General features: G+C 41.3%; 1 protein-coding gene across 5 annotated transcripts in view; it reads left to right on the forward strand.

Moving 5' to 3' along the window:
• Positions 1 to 19,065, forward strand: part of myh14 (myosin, heavy chain 14, non-muscle) — a 91,502-nt gene that overhangs the window by 4,439 nt on the left and 67,998 nt on the right. For 4 of the 5 annotated variants that reach the window (XM_071395001.1, XM_071395004.1, XM_071395002.1 and 1 more), the window contains exons 3-5: positions 7,740 to 7,946; positions 11,291 to 11,447; positions 16,513 to 16,540. In XM_071395001.1, the coding sequence (XP_071251102.1) occupies positions 7,740 to 7,946; positions 11,291 to 11,447; positions 16,513 to 16,540 (392 nt within the window). Of the gene's footprint in view, positions 1 to 7,739; positions 7,947 to 11,290; positions 11,448 to 11,471; positions 11,531 to 16,512; positions 16,541 to 19,065 lie in introns of those variants that run through there. The other variant, XM_071395005.1, reaches the window with a different exon arrangement.

Here is a 19,065-nt window from a genome sequence, read left to right on the forward strand (position 1 = left end):
TAGGGCTCCTAGTTCTCCTCTATTACATTGCTTTAGTCACTGGGCTCTATCTCTCTGTTGGAGCCACACTGCGCGCTGATCTACATCACTCAGCTCTACATGTTGCATTTTAAACCTCGTCTTTCTATGAGAAGTGGCATCACTTGTAGAACACTTCCACCTCTATCCTTTACCTTGATCACTATCTTCTTCTCTGTTCTGCTGTGTCCCAGTGCCCACTGTGTTCCAAGGCTCTTTGTGTTTGACAATGTGACAGGGTTCCAAGGGCGCTCTTCTCTATAGTATGTCTAGTCAGGGTATCTCTCTCTGTTTCTCTGCTGTTCTGATATGGAGCTCTATGAATAGAACAATACACTCCTTCAGCCTCCTAATGTTAAAGAGGCCGCAGTAACACACACACACACACAGTCACACACATAGTCACACACACAGTCGTCATTCTACATTCATATTTTAAGTGTGTGGTTAGTCGTATTCTGAGAATGCGGGTGTGTGTGCCAGGCAGAAGTAAATGGTGAACAGAGCAGAACACAGCAGAACAGAGCAGAATAGAACAGAGCAGAACAGAACAGAGGAGAACAGAGGAGAACAGAGGAGAACAGAACAGAGCAGAACAGAGCAGAGCAGAACAGAGCAGAATAGAACAGAGGAGAACAGAGCAGAATAGAACAGAACAGAACAGAGCAGAACAGAGCAGAACAGAGCAGAATAGAACAGAGCAGAACAGAACAGAGCAGAACAGAGCAGAGCAGAACAGAGGAGAACAGAGCAGAATAGAACAGAGCAGAACAGAGCAGAACAGAGCAGAACAGAACAGAGCAGAACAGAGCAGAGCAGAACAGAACAGAATAGAACAGAACAGAGCAGAACAGAACAGAGCAGAACATAGCAGAGCAGAACAGAGGAGAACAGAGCAGAATAGAACAGAGCAGAACAGAGCAGAGCAGAACAGAGCAGAACAGAGCAGAACAGAGCAGAATAGAACAGAGCAGAACAGAGGAGAACAGAGCAGAATAGAACAGAGCAGAACAGAGCAGAATAAAACAGAACAGAACAGAGCAGAACAGAACAGAGCAGAACAGAGCAGAATAGAACAGAGCAGAACAGAACAGAGCAGAACAGAGCAGAGCAGAACAGAGGAGAACAGAGCAGAATAGAACAGAGCAGAACAGAGCAGAGCAGAACAGAGCAGAACAGAACAGAGCAGAACAGAGCAGAGCAGAACAGAACAGAATAGAACAGAACAGAGCAGAGCAGAACAGAACAGAGCAGAACATAGCAGAGCAGAACAGAGGAGAACAGAGCAGAATAGAACAGAGCAGAACAGAGCAGAGCAGAACAGAGCAGAACAGAGCAGAACAGAGCAGAATAGAACAGAGCAGAACAGAGGAGAACAGAGCAGAATAGAACAGAGCAGAACAGAACAGAACAGAGCAGAACAGAGCAGAACAGAGCAGAACAGAGCAGAGCAGAGCAGAACAGAGCAGAATAGAACAGAGCAGAGCAGAACAGAGGAGAACAGAGCAGAATAGAACAGAGCAGAACAGAACAGAACAGAGCAGAGCAGAACAGAGGAGAACAGAGCAGAATAGAACAGAGCAGAACAGAATAGAACAGAGCAGAACAGGGTAGAATCTTGTGACCTGACCAGTTCAGAGTTCACCACTTCCTGTCGACCCCCCCCCCCCCCCCCCCCCCGGTCATAAGAGCTGTACTATGACTGGGGTTATTAACTCCTCCCTCTCTCTCTGTGTCTATTTCTGTTCGCCCCTCCTCAGTCTAGCCATCTCAACCACTATCAATGTATGCACTGTTTTATGTCATTTGTGTGTATGTGGACACCAGTGAGGCTTATTGCTTCATACTGGAAATCAATCCCAACTCCTCTTGTCATGTGATGAAACCCTATATTTCACACCACCATGTGTTATTACCATGTGTTATTACCATGCGTTATTATCATGTGTTATTACCATGTGTTATTACCAATCGTTATTATCATGTGTTATTGCCATTTGTTATTATCATGCGTTTCTACAATGTGTTATTATCATGTGTTATTATCATGTGTTATTACCATGTGTTATTATCATGTGTTATTACCATTTGTTATTATCATGCGTTTCTACCATGTGTTATTATCATGTGTTATTACCATGTGTTATTATCATGCGTTTCTACCATGTGTTATTATCATGTGTTATTACCATGTGTTATTATCATGCGTTTCTACCATGTGTTATTATCATGTGTTATTATCATGTGTTATTACCATGTGTTATTATCATGTGTTATTACCATGTGTTATTATCATGTGTTATTATCATGTGTTATTATCATGTGTTATTACCATGTGTTATTATCATGTGTTATTACCATTTGTTATTATCATGCGTTTCTACCATGTGTTATTATCATGTGTTATTACCATGTGTTATTATCATGTGTTATTATCATGTGTTATTACCATGTGTTATTATCATGTGTTATTACCATGTGTTATTATCATGCGTTTCTACCATGTGTTATTATCATGTGTTATTACCATGTGTTATTATCATGCGTTTCTACCGTGTGTTATTATCATGTGTTATTACCATGTGTTATTATCATGTGTTATTACCATTTGTTATTATCATGCATTTCTACCATGTGTTATTATCATGTGTTATTACCATGTGTTATTATCATGCGTTTCTACCATGTGTTATTATCATGTGTTATTGCCATGTGTTATTATCATGCGTTTCTACCATGTGTTATTGCCATTTGTTATTATCATGCGTTTCTACCATGTGTTATTATCATGTGTTATTTCTACCTTTAGATTTTGTGGCATAGAGAAAGTTAAGATATCAGACAGGGGAGGTGATATTAATAATACTCTGAGTAAAAGAGAATGTTTTGGGATTTTCACCCTCCAGACATTATTTCCTAAAGGACTTAATGATGAAATGCCTATGTATGTTATGTTGTGAATTTGAACATGAATTATGTGCCTATTTAAGATTACTCTGATGTTTGTCGTACGATGTACCCAATGATTTATGAAAACGTGCTATGTCCTCATTGTGGTTTTACAGACGTGTTTAATACGTCTTATTTACACACTTTATTCAAATATTTATGAAATGCATATTGTTATATTTGGTAGCACTTATTTGTTTTTCCTTCGCCTCAAACCCCTTTCCATGAGTGGAACGTGTGTTATTATCATGTGTTATTATCATGTGTTATTATCATGCGTTATTATCATGTGTTATTATCATGTGTTATTATCATGTGTTATTATGATGCGTTATTATCATGTGTTATTATCATGTGTTATTATCATGTGTTATTATCATGTGTTATTATCATGTGTTATTATCATGCGTTATTATCATGCATTATTACCATGTGTTATTATCATGTGTTATTATCATGTCTTATTATCATGCGTTATTACCATGTGTTATTACCATGTGTTATTATCATGTGTTATTATCATGTGTTATTATCATGCGTTATTATCATGTGTTATTACCATGTGTTATTACCATGTGTTATTATCATGTGTTATTATCATGTGTTATTATCATGCGTTATTATCATGCGTTTGTACCATGTGTTATTATCATGTGTTATTATCATGTGTTATTATCATGTGTTATTATCATGCGTTATTACAATGTGTTATTATCATGTGTTATTATCATGCGTTATTATCATGTGTTATTACCATGTGTTATTACCATGTGTTAATATCATGCGTTATTACCATGTGTTATTATCATGTGTTATTATCATGCGTTGTTATCATGCGTTTCTACCATGTGTTATTATCATGTGTTATTATCATGTGTTATTATCATGCATTATTATCATGCATTATTACCATGTGTTAATATCATGCGTTATTATCATGTGTTATTATCATGTGTTATTACCATGTGTTATTATCATGTGTTTGTACCATGGGTTATTATCATGCATTATTGTGATGTGTTATTATCATGTGTTATTATCATACATTATGACCATGTGTTAATATCATGCGTTATGACCATATGTTATTATCATGCGTTATTACCATGTGTTATTATCATGTGTTATTATCATGTGTTATTACCATGTGTTATTATCATGCGTTTGTACCATGCGTTATTGTCATGCATTATTACCATGTGTTATTATCATGCGTTTCTACCATGTGTTATTATCATGTGTTATTACCATTTGTTATTATCATGCGTTTCTACCATGTGTTATTATCATGTGTTATTGCCATGTGTTATTATCATGCGTTTCTACCATGTGTTATTGCCATTTGTTATTATCATGCGTTTCTACCATGTGTTATTATCATGTGTTATTTCTACCTTTAGATTTTGTGGCATAGAGAAAGTTAAGATATCAGACAGGGGAGGTGATATTAATAATACTCTGAGTAAAAGAGAATGTTTTGGGATTTTCACCCTCCAGACATTATTTCCTAAAGGACTTAATGATGAAATGCCTATGTATGTTATGTTGTGAATTTGAACATGAATTATGTGCCTATTTAAGATTACTCTGATGTTTGTCGTACGATGTACCCAATGATTTATGAAAACTTGCTATGTCCTCATTGTGGTTTTACAGACGTGTTTAATACGTCTTATTTACACACTTTATTCAAATATTTATGAAATGCATATTGTTATATTTGGTAGCACTTATTTGTTTTTCCTTCGCCTCAAACCCCTTTCCATGAGTGGAACGTGTGTTATTATCATGTGTTATTATCATGTGTTATTATCATGCGTTATTATCATGTGTTATTATCATGTGTTATTATCATGCGTTATTATCATGCGTTATTATCATGCGTTATTATCATGCGTTATTATCATGCGTTATTATCATGTGTTATTATCATGTCTTATTATCATGTGTTATTATCATGCGTTATTATCATGCATTATTACCATGTGTTATTATCATGTGTTATTATCATGTCTTATTATCATGCGTTATTACCATGTGTTATTACCATGTGTTATTACCATGTGTTATTATCATGTGTTATTATCATGCGTTATTATCATGTGTTATTACCATGTGTTATTACCATGTGTTATTATCATGTGTTATTACCATGTGTTATTATCATGCGTTATTATCATGCGTTTGTACCATGTGTTATTATCATGTGTTATTATCATGTCTTATTATCATGCGTTATTACCATGTGTTATTATCATGTGTTATTATCATGCGTTATTATCATGTGTTATTACCATGTGTTATTACCATGTGTTAATATCATGCGTTATTACCATGTGTTATTATCATGTGTTATTATCATGCGTTGTTATCATGCGTTTCTACCATGTGTTATTATCATGTGTTATTATCATGCATTATTATCATGCATTATTACCATGTGTTAATATCATGCGTTATTATCATGTGTTATTATCATGTGTTATTACCATGTGTTATTATCATGTGTTTGTACCATGGGTTATTATCATGCATTATTGTGATGTGTTATTATCATGTGTTATTATCATGCATTATGACCATGTGTTAATATCATGCGTTATGACCATATGTTATTATCATGCGTTATTACCATGTGTTATTATCATGTGTTATTATCATGTGTTATTACCATGTGTTATTATCATGCGTTTGTACCATGCGTTATTATCATGCATTATTACCATGTGTTATTATCATGCGTTATTACCATGTGTTATTATCATGTGTTATTATCATGCGTTTGTACCATGCGTTATTATCATGCATTATTACCATGTGTTATTATCATGTGTTAATACCATGTGTTATTATCATGCGTTTGTACAATGCGTTATTATCATGCATTATTACCATGTGTTATTACCATGTGTTATTATCATGCGTTATTACCATGTGTTATTATCATGTGTTATTATCATGTGTTATTATCATGCGTTATTATCATGCATTATTGTGATGTGTTATTATCATGTGTTATTATCATTTGTTATTATCATGTGTTATTACCATGTGTTATTACCATGTGTTATTATCATGCGTTATTACCATGTGTTATTATCATGTGTTATTATCATGCGTTATTATCATGCATTATTGTGATGTGTTATTATCATGCATTATTACCATGTGTTATTACCATGTGTTATTATCATGCGTTATTACCATGTGTTATTATCATGCGTTATTACCATGTGTTATTATCATGCGTTATTACCATGTGTTATTATCATGTGTTATTACCATGTTTTCTTATCATGCATTTGTACCATGTGTTATTATCATGTGTTATTATTATGTGTTTGTACCATGTGTTATTATCATGTGTTATTATCATGCATTATTACCATGTGTTATTATCATGCGTTATTACCATGTGTTAATATCATGTGTTATTATCATGCGTTTGTACCATGTGTTATTATCATGCGTTTGTACCATGTGTCATTATCATGTGTTATTATCATGTGTTATTATCATGTGTTATTATTATGCGTTTGTACCATGTGTTATTATCATGTGTTATTATCATGCGTTATTACCATGTCTTATTATCATGCGTTATTACCATGTGTTATTATCATGTGTTATTACCATGTTTTCTTATCATGCATTTGTACCATGTGTTATTATCATGTGTTATTATTATGTGTTTGTATCATGTGTTATTATTATGTGTTTGTACCATGTGTTATTATCATGTGTTATTATTATGCGTTTGTACCATGTGTTATTATCATGTGTTATTATTATGCGTTTGTACCATGTGTTATTATCATGTGTTATTATTATGCGTTTGTACCATGTGTTATTATCATGTGTTATTATCATGTGTTATTATTATGCGTTTGTACCATGTGTTATTATCATGTGTTATTATTATGCTTTTGTACCATGTGTTATTATCATGTGTTATTATTATGCGTTTGTACCATGTGTTATTATCATGTGTTATTATTATGCGTTTGTACCATGTGTTATTATCATGTGTTATTATTATGCGTTTGTACCATGTGTTATTATCATGTGTTATTATCATGTGTTATTATTATGCGTTTGTACCATGTGTTATGGCTTGTCATGTCTTGTGCTGTTAGTGGATGTTTCCTGGATCAGTATCTATCTAACCTCTCTGTCCCTTCCCCTACCCCTACCCTCTCTCTCTCTCTCTATTCCCTGCCTCCCTCTCTCCCCCCGCCTCTATCTCTCCCCCTACCCTCTCTCTCTCTCTCTCTCTTCCCTGCCTCCCTCTCTCCCGCCGCCTCTATCTCTCCCCCTACCCTCTCTCTCTCTCTCTTCCCTGCCTCTCTCTCTCCCCCCGCCTCTATCTCTCCACTACCCTCTCTCTCTCTCTCTCTCTTCCCCACCTCTCTCTCTCTCTCTTCCCTGCCTCCCTCTCTCCCCCCGCCTCTATCTCTCCCCTACCCTCTCTCTCTCTCTCTCTCTCTCTCTCTTCCCTGCCTCTCTCTCCCGCCGCCTCTATCTCTCCCCCTACTCTCTCTCTCTCTCTCTTCCCTGCCTCTCTCTCCCCCCGCCTCTATCTCTCCCCTACCCTCTCTCTCTCTCTCTTCCCTGCCTCTCTCTCCCGCCGCCTCTATCTCTCCCCCTACCCTCTCTCTCTCTCTCTTCCCTGCCTCTCTCTCCCGCCGCCTCTATCTCTCCCCCTACCCTCTCTCTATCTCCTCCCCCTTCTCCCCGCTCTCTCTCTCACTCCCCCCACCCCAACCCTCCAGTCTGCCAGTATCCGTGAGGAGCGTGGGGATGAGGTGGAGGTGGAGCTAACAGACAGCCAGAGGAAGCTGACCCTGTCCAGAGAGGAGGTCCAGAGGATGAATCCTCCCAGGTTCAGTAAGGTGGAGGACATGGCTGACCTCACCTGTCTCAACGAAGCCTCCGTCCTACACAACCTCAGAGAGAGATACTACTCTGGCTTGATATACGTCAGTGTACATTACACACACACGCATACACACACACACACACACACACACACACACACACACACACACACACACACACACACACACACACACACACACACACACACACACACACACACACACACACACACACACACACACACACACACACACACACACAGGACACAATAATACATAAACTCAAACTGGCACAGCATACAAGGGAGAAGTGAAAGTCAAAACTGATGTGTGTATGTACAGTATATGCAGTTGAAGTCGGAGGTTTACATCCACTTAGGTTGGAGTCATTAAAACTCATTTGTCCACACATTTCTTGTTAACAAACTATAGTTTTGGTAAGTCGGTTAGGACATCTACTTCGTGTATGACACAAGTAATTTTTCCAACAATTGTTTACAGACAGATTATTTCACTTATAATTCACTGTATCACAATTCCTGTGGGTCAGAAGTTTACAGAAAATGATGTCATGGCTTTAGAAGCTTCTGATAGGCTAATTGACATAATTTGAGTTAATTGGAGGTGTACCTGTGGATGTATTTCAAGGCCTACCTTCAAATTCAGTGCCTCTTTGCTTGACATCATGGGAAAATCAAAAGAAATCAGCCAAGACCTCAGAAAAAAAGGTCTTGCTCCCAAGTCTGGTTCATCCTTGGGAGCAATTTCCAAACGCCTAAAGTGAGTGTATGTAAACTTCTGACCAACTGGGAATGTGATGAATGTGATGAAAGAAATAAAAGCTGAAATAAATTATTCTCTCTACTATTATTCAGACATTTCACATTCTTAAAATGAAGTGGTGATCCTAACTGACCGAAGACAGGGAATTTTTACTATGATTAAATGTCAGGAATTGTGAAAAACTGTGTTTAAATTATTTTGGCTAAGGTGTATTAAACTTCCGACTTCAACTGTATAAGCACAAGATAAACACGTCACACCGTGTGTGTATGCGTGTGCATGTGTGTGTGTGTGTGTGTGTGTGTGTGTGAGAATAGAAGTCCCCACAAGAATAGTAAACAAACAAACATTTGACCAACTGGGGACATTTTGTTAGTCCCCACAAGGTCAAATGCTATTTCTAGGGGGTTCAGGGTTAAGGTTAGAAATAGTGTTAGGGTTAGAATTAGGTTTAGTGTTAGGAGCTAGGGTTAGTTTATGGGTAAGGGTTAGTTTATGGGTAAGGGTTAGGAGCTAAGGTTAGTTTATGGGTAAGGGTTAGTTTATGGGTAAGGGTTAGGAGCTAGGGTTAGTTTATGGGTAAGGGTTAGGAGCTAGGGTTAGTTTATGGGTAAGGGTTAGTTTATGGGTAAGGGTTAGGAGCTAGGGTTAGTTTATGGGTAAGGGTTAGTTTATGGGTAAGGGTTAGGAGCTAGGGTTAGTTTATGGGTAAGGGTTAGTTTATGGGTAAGGGTTAGGAGCTAGGGTTAGTTTATGGGTAAGGGTTAGGAGCTAGGGTTAGTTTATGGGTAAGGGTTAGGAGCTAGGGTTAGTTTATGGGTAATGGTTAGGAGCTAGGGTTAGTTTATGGGTACGGGTTAGTTTATGGGTAAGGGTTAGGAGCTAGGGTTAGTTTATGGGTAAGGGTTAGGAGCTAGGGTTAGTTTATGGGTAAGGGTTAGTTTATGGGTAAGGGTTAGGAGCTAGGGTTAGTTTATTGGTAAGGGTTAGTTTATGGGTAAGGGTTAGGAGCTAGGGTTAGTTTATGGGTAAGGGTTAGGAACTAGGGTTAGTTTATGGGTAAGGGTTAGGAGCTAGGGTTAGTTTATGGGTAAGGGTTAGGAGCTAGGGATAGTTTATGGGTTAGGGTTAAGAGCTAGGGTTAAGAGCTAGGGTTAAGTTTAGGGTTAGGGTTAAGTTTAGGGTTAGGGGTTATGGAAAATTGGATTTTGAATGGGACTGAATTGTGTGTCCCCACGAGGTTAGTGGGGGGGGGGGGGGGGGTACTCTGTAGAGAGAACTGTGACATCAGTGTAACTGATATAAGAGGAGGTGTTGTGTTACATCACAGTCGTTTATATAAGAGAGAGAAGGACGGAGGAGAAAGGAGAGCTGCATCTCCTGTTTCGTGACTGAACCAATGAAGGGAGGGATGAGAGAGATAGAAAGAGGAAGATAAATGGATAGAAAGGAAGATAGATAAGAAAGAAAAATAAGATAGAAAGAAAGAAAAATAAGTGTTGCGGTACTTTGATATGAAGAATGTGTCAGAAAGAGTTAGAATGTGACATTGTGAACGACACTTTGTATTGTATATCTATGTTGAGGAATTTGAAGGCTGTTTATGTTTATCTTATCCGCTTTAGAGAAAGAGAGATACTGAGAAAATGGGGGATTTTGGTGGACAAATACTGACCCTCATATTTCAGTCCACCACACACACACACACACACACACACACACACACACACACACACACACACACACACACACTAACACACACACACACACACACACACACACACACACACACACACACACACACACACACACACACACACATACTGTATGTGTGGATTATCAGGGAAGGGTGTGACAGGAGGTGGATGGGTAGGGGCGACCAGTCAGAATCCACAGAGTCATCTTGTTATCAGTACCTTTACACTGTTGCCTGCATATTTCATTCATAAACCTGTGTTGTAGCACTAGCTGGTTGATTGATTGTCCTGACAGCTATCTTTCTTTTTCATTAGAAATGCCTCCTTACACATTCCACCTGACCCTACTCATACTGTAGGTTCATGTGTCCTACTCATACTGTAGGTTAATGTGTCCTACTCATACTGTAGGTTAATGTGTCCTACTCATACTGTAGGTTAATGTGTCCTACTCATACTGTAGGTTAATGTGTCCTACTCATACTGTAGGTCAATGTGTCCTACTCATACTGTAGGTTAATGTGTCCTACTCATACTGTAGGTTAATGTGTCCTACTCATACTGTAGGTTAATGTGTCCTACTCATACTGTAGGTTAATGTGTCCTACTCATACTGTAGGTTAATGTGTCCTACTCATACTGTAGGTTAATGTGTCCTACTCATACTGTAGGTTAATGTGTTCTACTCATACTGTACGTTAATGTGTTCTACTCATACTGTAGGTTAATGTGTCCTACTCATACTGTAGGTTAATGGGGGGAGAATGTTGGGCGGGATTGACCCTCCCTCTCCTAATGTTGTTGTTATATGACTCAGGTTAGGTGTGTGTGTGTGATATGACATTACCTGCCTTAATGGCTGGGGCTAGGCATTGGGAGGGCATGGGTTGTTGAGATTAAGCATGGTATTTTAGTTATCATTGAACTTTGTGTATATCTATCCTGGGTGTGTGTGTGTGTTTGCAGACATACTCGGGCCTATTCTGTGTGGTGATCAACCCCTATAAGAACCTGCCCATCTACACAGAGTCTATAGTGGAGATGTACCGAGGGAAGAAACGCCATGAGATGCCCCCTCACATCTACGCTATATCAGAGGCTGCCTACCGCAGCATGCTACAAGGTAACCCTAACCCCTGACCTCTAACCCCTGACCCCCTCACATCTACGCTATATCAGAGGCTGCCTACCGCAGCATGCTACAAGGTAACCCTGACCTCTAACCTCTGACCCCTTCACATCTACGCCATATCAAAGCAATTTGTTATGATTTTCATATGTGCATTTTCGTGGAACAGTTTCATTTCAATAATAATGTTTTCATTTCTCAAAATCATTGTCACGTGGTTAATCATAAAAAATATTAATTAAAATTAATAAACTCTAAAAGTAAAAATTCTACTAATGTGAGAGCACCAGCCTCTGCCTTATGGACACATTGAGAGGCTACACCGTGATCATTGGCGGCTAAATAGAACTCAGAGATGGCCATGCAGCCCAGAGATGGCCATGCAGCTCAGAGATGGCCATGCAGCCCAGAGATGGCCATGCAGCTCAGAGATGGCCATGCAGCCCAGAGATGGCCATGCAGTCCAGAGATGGCCAATGCAGTCCAGAGATGGCCATGCAGCCCAGAGATGGCCATGTAGCCCAGAGATGGCCATGTAGCCCAGAGATGGCCATGCAGTCCAGAGATGGCCATGCAGTCCAGAGATGGCCAATGCAGTCCAGAGATGGCCATGCAGCCCAGAGATGGCCAATGCAGCCCAGAGATGGCCATGCAGCCCAGAGATGGCCATGCAGCCCAGAGATGGCCATGCAGCCCAGAGATGGCCAATGCAGCCCAGAGATGGCCATGTAGCCCAGAGATGGCCATGCAGCCCAGAGATGGCCAATGCAGTCCAGAGATGGCCAATGCAGCCCAGAGATGGCTATGCAGTCCAGAGATGGCCAATGCAGCCCAGAGATGGCCATGCAGCCCAGAGATGGCTATGCAGCCCAGAGATGGCCAATGCAGCCGTTGGCCCATAACTTCCATTGTCAACTAAGTAAAAATACATAAAGCCGACAAATAAAAACTGTCGAAAATATACGGATGAAGATTCTTGTTCTTTCAATCACATTCATCAACAGTTGAAGTCGGAAGTTTACATACACTTAGGTTGGAGTCATTAAAACTCATTTTTCAACCACTCCACAAATTTCTTGTTAACAAACTATAGTTTTGGCATGTCATTTAGGACATCTACTTTGTGCATGACACAAGTAATTTTTCCAAAAATTGTTTACAGACAGATTATTTCACTTATAATTCACTGTATCACAATTCCAGTGGGTCAGAAGTTTACATACACTAAGTTGACTGTGCCTTTAAACAGTTTGGAAAATTCCAGAAAATGATGTCATGGCTTTAGAAGCTTCTGATAGGCTAATTGACATCATTTGAGTCAATTGGAGGTGTACCTGTGGATGTATTTTAAGGCCTACCTTCAAACTCAGTGCCTCTTTGCTTGACAGCATGGGAAAATAAAAAAAAATCAGCCAAGACCACAAGTCTGGTTCATCCTTGGGAGCAATTTCCAAACACCTGAAAGTACTACGTTCATCTGTACAAACAATAGTATGCAAGTATAAACACCATGGGACCACGCAGCCGTCATACCGCTCAGGAAGGTGCGAAAAATGCAAATCAATCCCAGAACAGCAGCAAAGGACCTTGTGAAGATGCTGGAGGAAACAGGTACAAAAGTATCTATATCCACAGTAAAACGAGTCCTATATCGACATAACCTGAAAGGCCGCTCAGCAAGGAAAAAACCACTGCTCCAAAACCGCAATAAAAAAGCCAGACTATGGTTTGCAACTGCACATGGGGACAAAGATCGTACTTTTTGGAGAAATGTCCAATGGTCTGATGAAACAAAAATAGAACTGTTTGGCCATAATGACCATTGTTATGCTTGGAGGAAAAAGGGTGAGGCTTGCAAGCCGAAGAACACCATCCCAACCGTGAAGCACGGGGTGGCAGCATCATGTTGTGGTGGTGCTTTGTTGCAGGAGGGACTGGTGCACTTCACAAAATACATGGCATGATGAGGATGGAAATTATGTGGATATATTGAAGCAACATCTCAAGACATCAGTCAGGAAGTTAAAGCATGGTCACAAATGAGTCTTCTAAATGGACAATGACCCCACGTATACTTCCAAAGTTGTGGCAAAATGGCTTAAGGACAACAAAGTCAATGTATTTGAGTTGCCATCACAAATCCCTGACCTCAATCCCATAGAAAATGTGTGGGCAGAACTGAAAATGTGTGTGCGAGCAAGGAGGCCTACAAACCTGACTCCGTTACACCAGCTCTGTCAGGAGGAATGGACAAAAATTCTTCCAATTTATTGTGGGAAGCTTGTGGAAGGCTACCCGAAACGTTTGACCCAAGTTAAACAATTTAAAAGCATTGCTACCAAATACTAATTGAGTGTATGTAAACTTCTGACCCACTGGGAATGTGATGAAAGAAATAAAAGCTGAAATAAATTATTTTCTCTACTATTATTCTGACATTTCACATTCTTAAAATAAAGTGGTGATCCTAACTGACAGGGACTTTTTACTCGGATTAAATGTCAGGAATTGTGAAAAACTGAGTTTAAATGTATTTGGCTAAGGTGTATTTAAACTTCCGACTTCAACGGTAGGCCTTTTCCTACGCACGCTGCATATGAAAGACTTCCTCATATGCCATTTCTCTCCTGTTCTATTGGTTTTCATATCAACTTTCCTTCGTTGTCCTGAAGCCAAATGCACAATCCTAGTCATATTAGCAACCCATCCTAGTTGTTGCATCTTTTGATTCACCCTTTTTCTAAGTTTCTAACAGAGATTTGTTTTTATTTCCCTTTTTCTCGATATCCAATTGCGATCCAATTACGATCTTGTCTCATCGCTCAACTCCCCAATGAAATCAGGAGAGGCTAAGGTAGAGTCATGCGTCCTCCGAAACATGACCCGCCAAACCGTGCTTCTTAACACCCTCCCGCTTAACCCAGAAGCCAGCTGCACCAATGTATTGGAGGAAACACCGTTCAACTGACGACCGAAGTCAGCCTGCAGGCGCCCGGCCCGCCAAAAGGAGTCGCTAGAGCACGATGAGCCAAGTAAAGCCCCCCCCGGCCAAAACCTCCCCTTACCCAGACGACACTGGGCCAATTGTGCGCCGCCCTATGGGACTCCCTGTCACGGCCGCTTGTGACACAGCCCGGGATCGAACCCGGGACTGTAGTGACACCTCAAGCACTGCGGTGCAGTGCCTTACACTGCTGCACCACTCGGGAGGCCTGAAAATGTATTTTTATTGGCTAATTCATTACAGGAGTTGCATGTTTTGTTCTGATGAATTACCATAATCTAAATGTGATTTCTGTCATTCTGAGCACCGTGAGTGGACGCCCTAAGGGGTTACACAACCAATGCATATGTGTCTGATATTTCTCAAATGGCCGGTAAATTAAAATCTTCCCGGCCACGTTGTTTGGTGCCACATTTTCCTAACGGACACCGTGCTGACAGTGTAAATACCAATACTGATTGAGAACCATACTTAGGTTGCCTTTTCCCACCTGTCTGTGTGGGTAGTTGTCTATGTGTAGTTGCATGTCAGCACTCTGTTATTATAGCTTCACGTTCGTTTTGTTGTTTTTGTTAGTTTGTTTAAGTGTTCTTAGTTTTATTAAAGAAGAATGTATTCACATCACGCTGCGCCTTGGTCTCCTCACTACGACGAACGTGACATATACAGTGCATTCAGAATTCAGACCCCTTGACTTTTTCCACATTTTGTTACTTTACAGCCTTATTCTAAAATGTATTAAATAGTTTTTTTCCCCTCATCAATCTACACCCAATACCCCATAATAACAAAGCAAAAACAGGTTGTTAAAAATTGGTGGTTCCAAACTTCATCCATTTAAGAATGATGGAGGCCACTGTGTTCTTGGGGACCTTCGATGCTGCATCCATTTTTTGGTACCCTTCCCCAGATTTGTGCCTCAACACAATCCTGTATTGGAGCTCTACGGACAATTGCTTTGACCTCATGGCTTGGTTTTTGCTCTGACATGCACTGTCAACTGTGGGACCTTATATAGACAGGTGTGTGCCTTTCCAAATCATGTCCAATCAATTGAATTTACCACAGGTGGACTCCAATCAAGTTGTAGCAACATCTGAAGGATGATCAATGGAAACAGGATGCACCTGAGCTCAATTTCAAGTCTCATAGCACAAGGTCTGAATACTTATGTATTCGCTTTGTCATTATGGGGTATTGTGTGTAAATTGATGAAGTTTTTTTTGTCCATTGTAGAATGAGGCTGTAACGTAACAAAATGTGGAAAAAGGGAAGGGGTCTGAATACTTTCTGAATTCACTGTATATCCATGTTTTTTGTGGAAGCATATGGAAACTGGCAATGAGAATATCTTGGTGCTGCAAATGGCAGTAGTAATTACAGTTCATTCTAGGACTGTTCCCACACCACATGTATTATGATAGGAGCCTGACAAACAGACACTGATTGCTCCACTCCTCCATTAAAACCGGTTAGAGACAGATTGAGCAACGTTTCTGCCCCGGGGTCAATTCATTAGTCTCTCTCTCTCTCTCTCTCTCTCTCTCTCTCTCTCTCTCTCTCTCTCTCTCTCTCTCTCTCTCTCTCTCTCTCTCTCTCTCTCTCTTTCTCTCTCTGATCTGATGATCCTATTGATAATTGAACCAGTATGACCGGTATGTGTGCGTGTCCGTGCATGTCTGTGCATATGCGTGCGTGCGTGCGTGTGTGTGTGTCTGTGGTTCCGAGGAAACCTTTAAAACAAACACACCAAAAATGTAACAGACAAGGTCAGGCCATCGTGTTGGTGTCTGCAGTGTGGGCTGGAGCAGAGGTCTGAGGTCTGTCTGGAGAGACCACTTCTGTGGCTTTGACCTCCTTCCTCCTCACTACACGACAATGCTGCTCAGTGAGAGCTGTTGAAATCACATACACACTCAGGTTATCTGAGATAGATTGACAAGTGTATCGATCCCCCTGTTACAGTGATTACTGGTGTAAGAAGTGAAGGTAGTACTGTTCATTGGGTAATATGAAAGACTGACATATTCTGCTTTTATTATTATTCTCTCACAGACAGAGAAGATCAATCTATCCTCTGCACGTGAGTAACCTGGGGTTATATATCTGTCTGTCTGTTTTGTCTGCCTGTCTTGTCTGCCTGTCTTGTCTATCTGTTTGCCTGTCTGTCTGCCTGTCTTGTCTGTCTGTTTGCCTGTCTGCCTGTCTTGTCTGTCTGTTGGCCTGTCTGTATGTCTGCCTGTCTTGTCTGCCTGTCTTGTCTGCCTGTCTTGTCTATCTGTCGTCCATCTGTATTCTCACCATGGTAAATGATCCCAGTTTATATTACCGAATATCTTAGTTTCTGCTAGGATCCTGTTTTTAGACTTTTACAGCCCAGTCCCCCTCCAACACTAGAAGTAGATTTAGTTTCCCCCAGTCAGTCTCCTGTATTCTCCTTTATTCCCATCCAACAGCAACACAATGACTAGTGTCTGTATCCTGCACACCTGCTCTCTGTGTATAGAGGAATACACTGCACGGTTCCTCTGTTCACTGGTGGCCTACACGTGTGTATAGAGGAATACACTGCACGGTTCCTCTGTTCACTGGTGGCCTACACGTGTGTATAGAGGAATACACTGCACGGTTCCTCTGTTCACTGGTGGCCTACACGTGTGTATAGAGGAATACACTGCACGGTTCCTCTGTTCACTGGTGGCCTACACGTGTGTATAGAGGAATACACTGCACGGTTCCTCTGTTCACTGGTGGCCTACACGTGTGTATAGAGGAATACACTGCACGGTTCCTCTGTTCACTGGTGGCCTACACGTGTGTATAGAGGAATACACTGCACGGTTCCTCTGTTCACTGGTGGCCTACACGTGTGTATAGAGGAATACACTGCACGGTTCCTCTGTTCACTGGTGGCCTACACGTGTGTATAGAGGAATACACTGCACGGTTCCTCTGTTCACTGGTGGCCTACACGTGTGTATAGAGGAATACACTGCACGGTTCCTCTGTTCACTGGTGGCCTACACGTGTGTATAGAGGAATACACTGCACGGTTCCTCTGTTCACTGGTGGCCTACACGTGTGTATAGAGGAATACACTGCACGGTTCCTCTGTTCACTGGTGGCCTACACGTGTGTATAGCGGAATACACTGCACGGTTCCTCTGTTCACTGGTGGCCTACACGTGTGTATAGAGGAATACACTGCACGGTTCCTCTGTTCACTGGTGGCCTACACGTGTGTATAGAGGAATACACTGCACGGTTCCTCTGTTCACTGGTGGCCTACACGTGTGTATAGAGGAATACACTGCACGGTTCCTCTGTTCACTGGTGGCCTACACGTGTGTATAGAGGAATACACTGCACGGTTCCTCTGTTCACTGGTGGCCTACACGTGTGTATAGAGGAATACACTGCACGGTTCCTCTGTTCACTGGTGGCCTACACGTGTGTATAGAGGAATACACTGCACGGTTCCTCTGTTCACTGGTGGCCTACACGTGTGTATAGAGGAATACACTGCACGGTTCCTCTGTTCACTGGTGGCCTACACGTGTGTATAGAGGAATACACTGCACGGTTCCTCTGTTCACTGGTGGCCTACACGTGTGTATAGAGGAATACACTGCACGGTTCCTCTGTTCACTGGTGGCCTACACGTGTGTATAGAGGAATACACTGCACGGTTCCTCTGTTCACTGGTGGCCTACACGTGTGTATAGCGGAATACACTGCACGGTTCCTCTGTTCACTGGTGGCCTACACGTGTGTATAGAGGAATACACTGCACGGTTCCTCTGTTCACTGGTGGCCTACACGTGTGTATAGAGGAATACACTGCACGGTTCCTCTGTTCACTGGTGGCCTACACGTGTGTATAGAGGAATACACTGCACGGTTCCTCTGTTCACTGGTGGCCTACACGTGTGTATAGAGGAATACACTGCACGGTTCCTCTGTTCACTGGTGGCCTACACGTGTGTATAGAGGAATACACTGCACGGTTCCTCTGTTCACTGGTGGCCTACACGTGTGTATAGCGGAATACACTGCACGGTTCCTCTGTTCACTGGTGGCCTACACGTGTGTATAGAGGAATACACTGCACGGTTCCTCTGTTCACTGGTGGCCTACACGTGTGTATAGAGGAATACACTGCACGGTTCCTCTGTTCACTGGTGGCCTACACGTGTGTATAGAGGAATACACTGCACGGTTCCTCTGTTCACTGGTGGCCTACACGTGTGTATAGAGGAATACACTGCACGGTTCCTCTGTTCACTGGTGGCCTACACGTGTGTATAGAGGAATACACTGCACGGTTCCTCTGTTCACTGGTGGCCTACACGTGTGTATAGAGGAATACACTGCACGGTTCCTCTGTTCACTGGTGGCCTACACGTGTGTATAGAGGAATACACTGCACGGTTCCTCTGTTCACTGGTGGCCTACACGTGTGTATAGAGGAATACACTGCACGGTTCCTCTGTTCACTGGTGGCCTACACGTGTGTATAGAGGAATACACTGCACGGTTCCTCTGTTCACTGGTGGCCTACACGTGTGTATAGAGGAATACACTGCACGGTTCCTCTGTTCACTGGTG

This window comes from Salvelinus alpinus, chromosome 4 (assembly GCF_045679555.1).
Source record: "Salvelinus alpinus chromosome 4, SLU_Salpinus.1, whole genome shotgun sequence".
NCBI lineage: Eukaryota > Metazoa > Chordata > Actinopteri > Salmoniformes > Salmonidae > Salvelinus > Salvelinus alpinus.